The following is a 14350-nucleotide window of genomic DNA, read 5'->3' on the forward strand; positions in this document are numbered from 1 at the left end:
TGGCATCTCTTTTCAGACTTCTTTATGTTCTCTTCTTTATATATATATATGTTATGTATAGATATATAAAATATTAATTATATGGCTAATAACGTATTACTAGTGTATAGATATTTATATAATTATATATTTATGTTTAACACCCATATATTTCAGTTTGTGTGTGTGTAAGAAATGGGGAAGAGAAAACTTGCTATGAAAACAATTGTAATCTCTAAAGAGCAAAGGACGGTTCTACACAGCACCTCTCCTCACTCAAATCCAGTTCAATCAAATCCAGTGTCACAGCATCACCTCCCTGATGTCATGGTGATCTTCTAGAAGAAAGGACAAACATCATCATCAGATTTGTTCTCCCAAGCTTCAGAAAGCACATTGGAGTGTACCCAAATTTAGTTGTTTTAAAGGGAAAACTTGGTAACCAGAGGAGCCATCCAGAATGGAATGGGTTATTGGATCTACTGTTAAGTTTGACCAATAAGACTGTGCTAAGCACTAGAGAAACAAAGAAAGGTGGAAATATAATGGAAGTGGAAGTTCACAGTTATGGATTTTGTGGAAGTTTCTGTGAAAGTTCACAGTTATATGTGTGAGACAATGTGTGAATGACTGCTAACAAATAGGCTAGAGACTACATAAACAAGATAAGAGAGGAAAGGTGCTGGTGCTAAGGGAGTCTTGGAAAGACTTCTAGAAGATAGTTGCAGAGAAGATCAGAAATCAGGTACAGGAGAGGAGCTAGGTGGCTCAGTGGATAGAGCACCAGCCCTGGAGTCAGGAGACCTGAGTTCAAATCCAGCCTCAGACATTTAATAATGACCTAGCGGTATGACCTTGGGCAAGTCACTTAACCCCATTGCCTTGCAAACAAACAAACAAACAAATCAAGTATAGAGCAGGCTAGATGACCTTCAAGGTTTTCTTCAGTCTGAAGTCCCATGAATACCCACCTCAATATTTTCAGTAGAGATAGTTGAGACTTAACCAAGTCTATTAAGCATAATTTTCTCACACTAAAAATGAAATAACAAGAATTTAGTTTTATTCAGTAAGTTTTATTCTCTAGGATCTTATTGAATCCATGGGTGGATAGTATCTTTAAAAATACCAACAAAGAGCTAAATGAGGAAACAATTTTTCTAGAAATCTCACAAAGGGTGAGTAAAGGTTCATAAAGGTGTCATTGATTACTTTATGATTCTCTTAACCCATCCATAAGATCTGTCAGAACTGACAAAGATCTAATTAGCAACAGAATTACCATATCCTCTTCTGACTTGCTATTTTATCAAGATATCAGATATAATATAGACATATAAAACATTGGGATTTATCCCTTTCCAAAATACTTTAAGTATGAGAATTTATTCAGACAAAATAACCAGACCAGTTTCCTGCCTTCTCAGAATGAACTTTATTCTATTTTTACCACTGTGAAAACCCAAACTTGCAGATGAAATTAGAGGGATTAGACTGGAGAGACACAGATCTTAAGGAAGATAGAGACTAACATCCAGACCAACAAACTTCAATTAGAGGCTAACAAAATAATTTTTGATCAGAAATATAGAATTAAAGAGTATAAGATTTAGATATCTATTAGCATCTAGAGTTAATTCATTCACAGAAACTTTAGTGTTGTGGCTGAAGATAGCTAAGGGCCCACCTTCCCAAACCTTATTTTTAAATGGTCCACCTTTTTTAGAAGAAGGCATTGTTTTCACAATCTTCTCACATGCTTGGAAGACCAACGGTTAGCAAATGAGGTCTAACAGATGCTTCTGCTTCACCAGCATTTCCACCTGTGCAACTGTACCCTGGGGGTGGTCATTAGTTTTCAGCGTTCACCATCAACCCACCTGCCAAATTGGACTTCAGGGTTTCCAGACCTCCCTCCACTGTTTTGCAGAAAATATATCATCATGCCTTATTAGAGAAAAACACACATAAACATACAAATATGTAGTAGATAAAATAATAGACAAGGCAAATGATGAAATAATGAATTTTAAATTTAATCATGACCTACTACTCCCATAATTTCCACATGCAAAAGAAAATCAAGAAATTATAAAAATTATTAATAAGTTGAACTAACTATAAAACAGCTTTTTAAAATTCCAGTTTATGGCTAATTTAAAAGCTATCTGGATTCATTTGCTCTGCAAAAGTGGTCCTAGTAAGTAGAAAAGGTGCAAGAATAGAGAAACACTTGCTAAATGAACACTTTTTCTCAGTACCTTAAAAGGCCTCATATGAATATTGCTTTGTTGGGTTAGTGATATAAATTACAAGTGAGAAGAAAACTGACCAAACTCCTCATGTGGGCTTCCTTCCTCTTGCAAGACCATAAATTCAAGAAGTTTCTCTTTAGGCTTCTTGGCCCAAAGTTACAAGGTTCTCAGAAATAGCACCCACGCAGGAAGGGGGCTTATCAGGTCCTTTGCAGCTAGCAGCAAGTTTTAGTGGTCAATGTATAATGAGAACCAATGGAAAACCTCTTCTACCTCTGTTTCAGTTTAGGAATTAAAAGGGAAATAGAGTCCAAAAGTCATGCAGACAGCCACGGCAGTTGTGCAAGTACTCCTTCCCTCTGAGACATATGTCTGCTCCTTTGCCTGGGACTACCCAGGTCAGGGACCCAGTCCCTTATGCAGTCCCAGGATAGAACAGGGTAATCTTACAGAAGAGTTAGAAAAGAATCATCCACCTCTTCCATTCAATTTAGACAATAAAAATCACATGAGGAATAAAATTATACATAGGATCCTAGACTTGAAGTTGAAAGAGACTTTATAAGTCATCAAAGTCAGTTTCCTCATTTTAAAGAAAAGGGAACTAAGATTCAGAGGTAATGACAAAATCAAGAGAGGTCACAGCACTATAGACCTAAAGTTCAAAGAAACCTCAGACACTATCCAGTCCAACTCCCTTGTTTTTCAGATGGGAAAACTCAGACCCAGAGAGCAGAGAGAACAAAAAAAAAACTGTGATAAGATCCTGCTTCCCTGCCTCCACCACTAACTGCCAGAGAGATACTGCGAAGACTCATGTTTAGGGAAAGGTCACAGCTGTAAGCTCACCATCAATTTGCTGTTCTCAGGCAAAGGAGGCTGTTAACTTCTCTAGACCTCACTTTTCCTATTTGTAAAATGAGGTTAGACTAAATGATCTGTAGGATCTCTAACTTAGAGTTTGATCTATAATGGATGCCCAAGTTCTGAGATATCAACAATATCACTTGTAATCACTTCATAAAGAATTTTAAGGGTAGAAGACTGTATGTAACATAGGTTTCGGTTGAACTATTTCCTCTCTTTTTTATTCTTTGTTCTAAGGGATAGATCTCTGGGAAAGAAATGAGGATGGAATATATTGAAAAAAAGATAAAAAATTTAAAAAAACAGTTAACTAGGACATCAAAGCACAATGGCAGGACAAAGAAGATTTTAGAAAATTTAATTTGTTCTTATATATTTTTGTTTTCTCTTCAACCCTGTTGTATAAGCATCAGAGCCCTACTTCCAGAGCAGTGGGTATGTTTGGAACCACAGAATGCCCTGCCACCATGGTGACAGGCAACTCTGAAAGTAAATAAGATCAGTGGCTAGAATCTGATTTATTTTATGTCTTACTGATTAGATTTGAAATTCTGGCTGACTGCGGTTTAGAGTTTTCAGTTGAAAGGGAGGGGAAGAATAAATCTTTCATATCCTGGGCCATGCCCATAAACAGTCAACTTTCACCATTTCATGATGGTGCTGGTGAATTCAAACTCTCTTCCTCTCTGGTCCCATGGCCTGTTCCTGCCTGAGAAAAATGAGTTAGCTCTATCTGATATCCTCTTAAGCATTTTCTTCCAATGGGGACTGCTTTAAGTCTGGTTGGAAAACTGTCTGCTTTCTTTCAATCCATAGCAATCCGCAGACCAATTAGAGCTAAGGAAAGTGAACTGACTTGGGAGTTGTCTCCTCCATCTATTAGAAGAGAAGGCTTTGGGACAGCTATGGGGGCTGAGTGAATAGAGTGCTGGTCCTAGAGTTAGGAAGACCTCTGTTCAAATCCTGTCTCAGCAAATTCCTAGCTTTGCATGACCCTGGGTAAGTCACTTCACCCCAATTGCTCAAAATGAAAGAAGAGATGGCTCTCAAGGGATCCCTTCGATTATGTTTGGTCATCTCAGTCCCTGCCCTTTTGGCATCACCCTAGGGAAGCCTTTATATGTGTCTCTAATTAAAAAGCACTTTTCACTCAGTTTATTTTATTTGATCCTCCCAACAAATATTTCTATCCCATTAAGTGACTAGAAACTGAGGTTTAGAAAGATGTGACTTTCCCAAAGTCTCACAAGTTTGAGGTAGAGCTGGAACAGAAACCAGGCCCTTTGTCTTCAAAGATAGTGTTCGTGGAGCTACCCAATGCTGCTTCCAAATGGAAGCCCGCCCCCAGGTCTCTTTCAGACCCTGAAGCAGGCTTACTGAGGTAGGATTATAAATACTCACCTCCTCCCCAAAGCACCATTTTACAAAGCAAGTACTTTCCTAACCTCTGGTACTTTAACTGGAGGGTCCAAAGTGGTCAAGAGAAAGGGGCAACTTCAAAGGATCCTTGATCCCAGATGTAGAGGGAGCTCAGGGACCCGACCCAGGCCAAGCCCATATTTTGTCACCAGACAAGGTAAGATTTTTTGAGGCCAGGTATTCCCAGTTCCTCAGTTCCACACGTGATCACCTGCAAATAAGTGAGGTGAGACAAGGTATGCCAAGGAGACTCTTGGGTGGCAAGAGGCTCAGAGGAAGCTGATGGTCTTGGCACACTGTAGGTCCTTGCTATTCACAGCCTCCCACATATTGATGAGGGCAGGGGGGCCCAGCTGGTGCACCATGAGTAGACCCCGGTAGAAGCAGGGATCCTGGTTCATTCGACTGGTGCGGGTCCGATGAATCCCAAAAGTACGGAAACCTGGGTGAGCCTGGGGTACCACCCCAAGTCGCTTCAGACACATACCCAGGAAGACATCATCTATGGGGAATAGGGGAAGATACTCAGAGACTGGCAGCAGACGCCGAACCAGCGGGGCTGCCATAAGGATGCCTCCACCTCCAGCATAAGGCGGGTAAGGTTGGTTGAAGAGCTCTGGGGGGATGTAATACTTGCTGTGTCGGTTGCGAATGGGCCAGGCCCGGCGAATCACATCCCCTACAAAAAGTTGAGGCAGCTTTGGATCTTCCTGTCGGGAGCTCAGAAATTCCAGCAAATTGGAGGGATGTACAAAGACATCATCGTCACCCTGGGGATAAACCCACTCATCTCAATATACACTGATACTTGCTTCTGCCCTGCCACCCCATCCATCTTCGAATCAATCAATGATTCAAGCAATTAAACATTTACAATGTGTCAGGCATATATGGAACAGTCCATAAATCAGGGGTCTTGGAATCAGGAAGGCATCTTCATGAGTTCAAATCCAGCCTCAGACACTTCCTAATTATGTGACCCTGGGCAAGTCACATAATCCTATTTGCCTCAATTTCCTCATCTAGAAAATGAACTGTAGAAAAAAAATGGCAAACCACTCCAGTATCTTTGCCAAGAAAACCCCCCAAAATAGGGTCACAGAAAGTCAGATAAGACCAAAATGAGTGAATAAGAAGAAGAAATGTGACTGACACTGTGCAGGCCCTGTACCCTACAAAACTGAGATATCGTGATCCTTGTGCTTCCCAGTAGTTAAGAATATCAAATGGAAGACTATATGTAAATCATTTTGCAAACCTTAACTTGCTATTCAAATAGTTATTATTATTATTATTATAATTTTATTGGACTCCTCCCCCTTCCTCTTAATCCGTATAATGTGCAACAGAATATAATAGGAGGAAAAGACTGAACTGGGGATCATATATTCAGATTAAAGCACCAGGGGGAAAAGCCAAGATGGCATAGCAAAGACAGAGACTCACCCAAGCTCTCCCCCAAACCACTCCAAAAACCTTTAAAGAATGACTCTAATCAAATTCTACAGTGGCAGAACCCATAAAAAGACTGAGTGAAACAATTGTCCAGCCCAGATTAAAGTAACAGTCTGCCAATCTAGCTGTTGTCAGATTGGTTGAATTGCTTGGAGCCTCAGTTTCTTTGTATGTCAAATGGAAATATCTAAATTAGGAGACTAAAGAGCAAGTAGTTTCAGTTCTCTGGGTCTCCACTTCAATTCCTACACCTAAAATATGAGTAGATTATCCTAGAGGCTTTCTAAGGTTCCTTCCAGATCTGACATTCTGTGATACCTCAGAGGGTTGCTGTGATCATCACATCATCATAGCACATCATAAGAATAGCCTGGCTTCCTCCAAGCCTCCACTCAAATCTTACCTTTCATAAGAGGTCTTTCCTGGTCCCTCAGCAGCTCACACCTTCTCTCTGAACTTAACTTTCCCTTATCTTGTGGATATCTATCTTATTTGCACCTAGCTATGATACATCTCCCCTCTTAGTCTGTGGGTTCCTGGAGAGCATGGACTGTCTTTTGCCTTTGTATCTTCAGCACTTAGCACAGTAACTGGTACACAGTACTTGCCTAATAAATGCTTATTGGCTCTATATAAAGTATATGGATAGAGATAGGATTTAGTGTTTAAATGGTATTTCACTTGATCCTCACAAATTCTTTATGAAATAGGGAATATATGATTATACCAGTTCCTCAAGCTAAGGAAATTGAAGCTGAGAAGGACACATGAACTAAAGTCAGAATGCCATGTTCATAAAACTGAGTATTGGAAGCAACCTTGGAGGCAATGGATTCATACTCTCCCATATATCAGCTGAGGTAACTGAGACCCAGAGAAGTGACTTGTGGAAGGTCACAAATGTAGGGCAGGGGAAACCATCATCCAAATGTAAATCTCCCAAAAGCAACCATAACTTAAGGTTTGCAAAGCACTAAACATATTTTCTCATTTGATCCTTGCAACAACCCTGGGAAGTAGGTGCTGTTATTATTAACACTTACATTCCTCTTTTACAAAAGAGGTGATGTTTTGTCCCTCATTCTCAAAAAAGAGATGATGCCATGACAAGCACCTGAACTGGATTTGCGTGAAGGGGTGCTGGGCTAGGTTACCAGCCTCACTTTCTCCTCTGGAGCCATCTGGATCCAGTGGATAGATGGGGATCAGACCACCTGGAGATGACCCTGGACTTGAGGCAATCAGGGTTAAATGACTTGCCCTAGGTCACCCATCTAGTAAGTCTCAAGTGTCTGAGGCCATAGTGGAACTCCGATCCTCCTTGGAGTCCTCCTGACTTCAAAGCAAGACTCTATCCACTACAGCAACAAAAATGAGGAAACTGAGCATGAGAGTTTAAAGGACAACCCCAGTTTGAAAGAACTGAAGTGTCTGAGGCAGGATTTGAACTCATCTTCATGACTAAATCCAGTAGCAACCCGGTCCCTCTCTTTCCATTATTCCCTCACAGTATTCTGTAAATTATAACAGTTGTCCCCCAGTTTCCTGCCCTGTCTTCCATGCTCTTCCTCGCCCTTCACCAGCTCTCAGATACACACCTCCCCCAGTCTGATCCCTTCTCAGCTCTTGGACCTTCCACCCCTTCCTCCTTGAGTCCTAATACTGGCTCCTGCACTATCTTGCCACAGAAGCTTGACCAAGATCGTCAGGTCTTCAACCTTGCCGTCCGTAACACGAGGAGGTTGGACCAGATGACCCCCAAGGCCCTTCCTTGCTCTAGCTAAAATGACTTTACTCTTTCCCCCAGGGCCCTCCCTGAGACCAGTGCCTCCCTCTCCTGGGGTGTCAGCCCTGGGGTCCCTCCGGGGGGGGGGTGTCCTCCCAGGGGGTCCCTCCCGCGGGGGGGTCCTCCCAGGGGGTCCCTCCCCGGCTCTCTCGGCTTACTTGGAAGACGAACTCCACCCTGGGGCAGCGACGCTGGAACCAGCGCAGGAAGTTGACGGCCTTGAGGGTGAGGTTGTAGAAGGTGTCGGCGAAGTCCCAGCGCAGCAGGTCTCCGTGCGCCAGGTCCTCCTGCTCCAGGCGCCGGCGCAGGGCCGCCCCGCCGGGCCCGTCTTCGGCGGCTCCTCTGCCCAGCAGGAACACGGTGCGCACGGAGGCGGCGTCTGCGCCCGAGCCGGAGCCGGGGCCCGGCCTTTCCCGGCCCCAGGTGCGCCGCACAGCCTCCCGCCGGTCGCCGTGCTCGGGGGCCGACTTGACGGCCAGCAGCAGCCGCACCTGCCCCCCGCACTTGTCCGGGTGGTCGCTGCGCAGGGGGAAGTAGCGGCAGTGGCTGTGGCGGAGGAAGGCGCGGAAGCGCGCCTCTTGGGGCAGCTGGGGCGGGGGCCGCTCCGGGGCGCACCACACCGTCCTCAGGGTCTCCCCGTCCTCGCCGCCCGCGTCCGGCTCCGGGCGCACCGAGGCGTTGGCACCAGCGGGCGGCCGGGGGCCCCGCGGCGGCCGGGCGAGCTCGGGGCGCACGACGCCCAGCCAGAGCAGGGCCAGCAGGGCCAGCAGCGCTGCCCCCAGGACGCAGCGCTTCCCGCCCGGCCCGCTGGACGCCGGCCCCCGGCGCGCCCGGCATAGGGGCATGGCGGTGGGCTGTCGGGGAGAGGGCGCCCGTCCTCTGTGCCGGCCCCGGGCGGCGCCAGCCCGCCTCTGTCCGAGGCTGGAGGGAGCGCCGCGCTCTCGGCTCCTGAGAAGCGGTCCCCAGGCACTGGGGGAGTGGGATCCCGCTCCCCGCCCCGGGAGGGTGCGCGTGCCTCCAGCAGGAGCCAAACCAAGGGGGGCGCCCGCCCCCAGCTAGCTTCGGCAAAGCCCACGGCTCTGGGACTGGCTGGAGAAAAGGGGAAGTGGTGCAGAGCGCAGAGGTCCTGGGGATCCGATCAGTCCGACTGCCCCGCGCCCCCAGGACCCCGTGGCCGGACTCGGGTACCCACTTGCGGCCAAGCAGCCGGCCTCCGCTCCTGTCCGGGTGGTCGCTGCGCAGGGGGAAGGCTGCAGGGAGCAGCCCAGAGGCGGAGCTGCACCCCGGCTCCCCTTGACCATCCGAGAGTTCCTCTAGCTCTCCCCTCAACTACCCGAGGGGGCGGGCCGGGAAGTCCCCAGCTGTTTGCAGGGCGCACTTCTGCGGAATCTTCTAGGAGCCAGAAGTCAGTCACTCCGCCCCTCCCCAAGACTGCTCCTCCCGGACTTGAGAAGGTTGGCTGCGCTGGTTCTGCACATGCTGCGGCAGAGCATCCAAAGTCCTCCGGGGATGAAGAAGAGAAGAAAACTGAAGGGCCCCGGTCAGGATCACAGATCAAGGCAGAGGAGCAGCTAGGTGGCTCAATGGAGAGAGACCGGCCCTCGAGTCAGGAGAATCGGAGTGCAAATTCGAAATAAAACACTTAGCTGGGTGACTTTGGGCAAATCGCTTAACTTCGCTGCCTTGCCAAAAAAAGAAAAAAAAAGACAAGTAAATACGGAGCAGGTAGTTTAGTTTCAGGTCAGGAGCCTAAGGTGCTCGTCTCACCTTGCAACTGACTGAGTGACCTGGACCCCTTTCTCTCACCTTTTTGATATTTCCATACTGGACGTGTGATTTCTTTGGTTTGGGAAATTTCCATCAAGGAAAATCAGCTAATGTGGATTAGCATCCACTCTGCAGCTTTCAGTCTCTGAAGAAGCCCAGGGCAGGGAGAGAGGCTAGATGACTTGCCCAGGGTAAACAGGCAATAAGTATGTGAGAGACTCTGGAGGTCTCTCTTAAGAACTTTGGAGTTGGGGCAGCTAGGTGGCTCAACGGATACAACACCGGCCCTGAAGTCAGGGGACCTGAGTTCAAATGAGGCCTCAGACACTTAATAATTACCTAGCTGTGTGGCCTTGGGCAAGCCACTTAGCCCCACTGCCTAGCAAAAACAAACAAACAAAAAAGAACTTTGGAACTGATTGTTCAGCATGGGAGACGTTGGCACAAAACTGCCCAACATGGTGTTCCTTCCTCCGAGAGGGTGCAATGCTCTATGAACAAGGCAGAATTGAAGCAGCTCGAAGGAATGGGGAGATAAGTTTAGAGTAACCATTTGGGCTGCTAAAGTGGAGGCTGGGGCTGCACCTACACGCACAAAAGAGTCCTCAGGGTCTCTCCATCGTCCCCACCCGCGTCCTGCCCCATCTTTGGTAGAGTATTCCAAGCTATATTGGTCTGATCAGGTGGACAGCAGCTAACTTGTCTCTAATGTAAGCATTTGGCTGTCTTTGATAATGAAGGACAAGAATCAATGTGCAAGAGGCAGTCTGAGATTTGATTTTGACTCACTGCCTCTCCCTAATTTGAACAATAATAGTAATTTCTTAATAGTAACAATAATAATAGTATAATAAATCATTTCCAGTATGCTTTTCTTATGAAGATTTAGCTTAGAATAGTATAATAGTCTTGGATCAGTGACCATTTTGCCTCACTTTTTTCACCTATAAAATGAGGAATTTAGATGAGTTGAAACATCTCCAATATAAAAATTCATGATCATATAGCCTCAGCAGAAGAGCCAGAATAAGTATTGAAATCTTGGTCAAATCTGGAAGGATTTATACTCTGTTTTCATTGTCATTTGCTGTCCCTCTACTCCACTCTTTTTCCCCCTTTTTTGGGGGGGAAGACAAAAGGGTTAAGTGACTTGCCCAGAGTCACCCAACTAGTAGGTATCTGCCATGAACCACCTAGCTGTCCACCTCCACCTCACGCTTCCAATGATTTCCTCCTCATTACTAGAACTTCTGGTGTAGATTAAGAGCTCTAATCTGAAACTAGTCTTTTATTCCCAAAGTTCTTAGGGGTATCCTCTACTTGGAATTCAATGAGTTCATAGCCATAGAGATCTGGTTCAATCCTTTTTTCTTACATAGGAGGAAACTGAGGTCCACTTGTACACCAGCAAATACAGGAACTCATTCATTTATTGAACAAAACATTTACTGACTACTTTCTATTTGTAGAATTCTGGACTAAGTGCTGAATAGGACACAAAAATAAATTTCAGTTCCTGTATTCCAGGAATTTACACTCTTAAATGTCTTATTTTCTAATTATTCCATAGGGTTGCCCAGGGAGACTGTCAGCTCAAGGAAGGCAAGGATCTCATTTTCTGCTTCTCTTCTGGTACCTCCCACAAAAACTAGTTCAGATTTAGTGGACTCAGGCAAGATTTGTTGTTGGGTTAACCCTGGGGCACCTCTTGCAGATTTATTACAGAAAATCGATGGATCCTGAGCAAATTATTTCACTTCTCTGGGTCTCCATTTCTTTGTGCTGCAAATTTTGTAAAATTAGGGATTAGACTCAAAGGTTCCTTCAGGCTCTAAATCTATAATTCTAGGACACCAGTAATGAAACTGATTGACTACTGCCTGGGTTGGAAACACATCTTAATGCAGAGAATCTTTGAGTTGCAAGGATCTCAAAAGCCATTCACTCCAGACCTCCTTGAGTCAGCATCCCCCTAATAACATCTTTCAAAATGGTCTTTCAACCTTTGCTTAGGGGCTTCCCATAAGAGGGAATTCAATGCCTCTTAAAGCAACCTATTCATTTAGGTAGCTGTTAATTAGGAGATCATTTTTCTTTCTTGTCAACTTCCTTACCAGTTTCATCTAATTTTTTTAAAATTCTATCCTCTGAACCCAAGCAGAACAAGTCTAACCCATCTTCCATGTGTCAATCCTTCAAATACTTAGAATCAAAGTAGGACACGTGTGGCATTGTAAGTAGTCAAAAATCAAGAATCTATTGTTTGTCTTAAATCTATAGAAAGGTAGCATGTCACTGTATTGCTTATCCAGCAATGGCATCCTGTATCTTAGTCTCCCACCATTGTATTCTACTTGAGCCAGCAGCTCAAAGATTTATTTCTTCAGAACTGTTTTTGGTATGCACAGAATAGCCTTTCTAAAAGATTAATCTCCATTCCTCCTACCTTCAGTTGTAACTTCATCCACAGTTTCAATCTGGGCCAGAATTTTATCCAGGGAATAAAATGGAATATAACTCAAAATATTAAATATTAAAGCCAAAGTGTGTCAACCTGAATTAAAGAGAAGGCAGCCAATGTAGCAAAAATCTTTAGTTAGACTAAGGAAGTTGCATCTGGGCTCTCATAGAATAGCAAATGCTGGAGAGTTCAAAGTGGGGGGTTGGGGTTCCCCCTTCCTGGAAGCCTTCAAACAAAGACTTGATGACAACTGATTAGGGTTTATATAGGTTGAGTCAAAAAGAAATTGAGTAACTTGGGGGGAAATAATCCACCTGGGGTGTTCCTGAAAGTTTAAGTAACTGTTAATTCTATTAGATGAAGAACATTAATGCCAAACTTTTGTCACATTGTGAGATTTATCTATACGTATATTTGCCATAGATAAAAAGAGAGTGGGGGGGTAGGTAGATATTAAGGTTTAATAGCTGCACTAAGTTTAAAAACTGCACCAAGACTTTTGAGACACCCAGTTTTAATAACATTTTATATAGTTGTTTGTTGTTTGTGTTTTTTTAATCAAGAAAACATTTTTAATCTATCTTAAATATTTTCAATTTGCTTTTAACCAAAAGGAATCAGACTATATTGCAGGATAATGTTAAAATTTTCTTTGTAAAGAAAACAATTGAGTTTTTTAATCAAATTTTATCAAATTTATCAATTGAGTTTTTTATCAAATACTTTTTTAAAAAATCCAAAACCTATAAAGAATCTTTAAATAATAACTTCTTCAGCCCTAACTGAAATTGTAAAAGGAATTCTTAACAATCTTTACATAAAATAATAAAGGAATACCCATTATCACAGACACAATCATTTTTAAAATAGAAAACTATATATGGGGAAAAGTGTGGATACAAATAGGATCATAGAATTCTAGATTTTAGAACCAAGAAGGACCTTGGAAATCACCTTATTTATAGTCTTTATTTTTTAGATGAGGAAGAGAGGCCCAGAAAGGATTAGGTTGCCCAGGATGCAGAACTAATGGTAAGAACTTAGATCTTGACTCATAGTCTAGGTACCTCTTTCTACTCATATGGGAAAGTCTCTCTTAAAAAGTACCCTGTCAGTAACTTCTCAACAATAGTGATCAAAAACAACTCCAAAAGACTTGCAATGGAAAATGCCATCCACATCTAGAGAAAGAACTATGAATCTGAGGGCAGTCCACAGCATGCTATTTTCATTTTTAAAATTTTATTTTGTTTTTCTTTCTCATGGTTTTTTCACTTTTGATCTGATTCTTCTTTCACAACATGACTAATATGTCTAACATATTGTACATATATAACCTATATCAGATTACTAGAGGTCTTAGAGAGTGGGGAGGGAAGGGAAAGAAGAAGAAAAATGTGGATTTCAAAATCTTACAAGAAAACAAATGTTGACAACTATATGTGTAATTGGGAAAAAAATTTAAAAAAAAATTTTTTTAAAGTATCCTGTTGGGGCAGCTAAATGGTGCAGTGGATAGAGCACTGGCCCTGGAGTCAGGAGGACCTCAGTTTAAATCTGGACTCAGACACTTAATAATTACCTAGCTGTGTGGCCTTGGGCAAGTCACTTACCCCATTGCCTTGAAAAATAACCAAAAAAAACCCCATCCAGTCAAAAACAACATTAAAAAGTGCCTTTTACACTAGGAATGAGGATATAGGGCAAAAAGAGAAACAAGTCTAATAGGTTAAAAGAAAAGTCTGAACATTTCACTGGAAAAAATTAACTATGGGAAGTAGAGTCTGAAAACTTTATTGTATAAATACTACCCTGATCCCCAAAAAAGAGACTGGTAGGTCATTTTTGACAGTGGTTTCCTCAGTCCTTCATGTAAGCTCACATTTCACTACAGCAATGCAGGATCACCAGGTGTGTCGATAGAGTAATGGCAAGGTTTACAGCACATGGGGAAAAAATGTTTTCCTCCACTATTGTGCTTTCCAGGAACAGATACACTACAGTGAAAGCAGAGATGGGGTATGTCTTTTTGTTTTTTACTGCAGGTATGTCATGGAGGAATTGGTTAGTGGGTTCATTTTAATCTGCATATTAGAAAAAAATCACATGACTCCATATAATCATAAAATTTAATGTCTTTCGATTAAACCTTACACAATTCCCATCATCATCATATCCTACATAAAACCTAAGTGGTGTGACAAGTTTCTATCAATTTTCCACAACAACACAGTCTAGACATTGTAACTAAGAGATAGCTGTAGAACTGCATACCAGATAAGAATCTGTTGCGGGCTGAGACAAGCATCAGAGGGCTGGGAGTGTAAGTAATACCACCCCACCTCCCATTTTCTAAGCTCC

At 43.3% G+C, this 14350-nt stretch overlaps 1 protein-coding gene across 1 annotated transcript; it reads right to left on the bottom strand.

The window, feature by feature from the left end:
• Positions 1–341: 341 nt before the first annotated feature.
• On the bottom strand, positions 342–8637 carry LOC141509252 (UDP-GlcNAc:betaGal beta-1,3-N-acetylglucosaminyltransferase 7-like). The gene is made up of 2 exons (XM_074218648.1): positions 7920–8637; positions 342–5290 (listed from the first exon to the last, which is right to left on the bottom strand). The coding sequence occupies exons 1-2, from the start codon at positions 8604–8606 to the stop codon at positions 4790–4792; spliced, it is 1188 nt and encodes a 395-aa protein (XP_074074749.1). The 5' UTR covers positions 8607–8637; the 3' UTR covers positions 342–4789.
• Positions 8638–14350: the final 5713 nt, after the last annotated feature.

Source organism: Macrotis lagotis, chromosome 1, assembly GCF_037893015.1.
Source record: "Macrotis lagotis isolate mMagLag1 chromosome 1, bilby.v1.9.chrom.fasta, whole genome shotgun sequence".
Lineage (NCBI taxonomy): Eukaryota > Metazoa > Chordata > Mammalia > Peramelemorphia > Peramelidae > Macrotis > Macrotis lagotis.

What these genes read in the sequence shown, in the direction of transcription:
- LOC141509252 (XM_074218648.1), bottom strand. Translation starts at nt 8,606, where the DNA reads ATGCCCCTATGCCGGGCGCGCCGGGGGCCGGCGTCCAGCGGGCCGGGC. An exon ending in GGGTGGAGTTCGTCTTCCAA is followed by an intron (nt 5,291 to 7,919) that starts GTAAGCCGAGAG and finishes GTTTATCCCCAG; the next exon opens with GGTGACGATGATGTCTTTGT.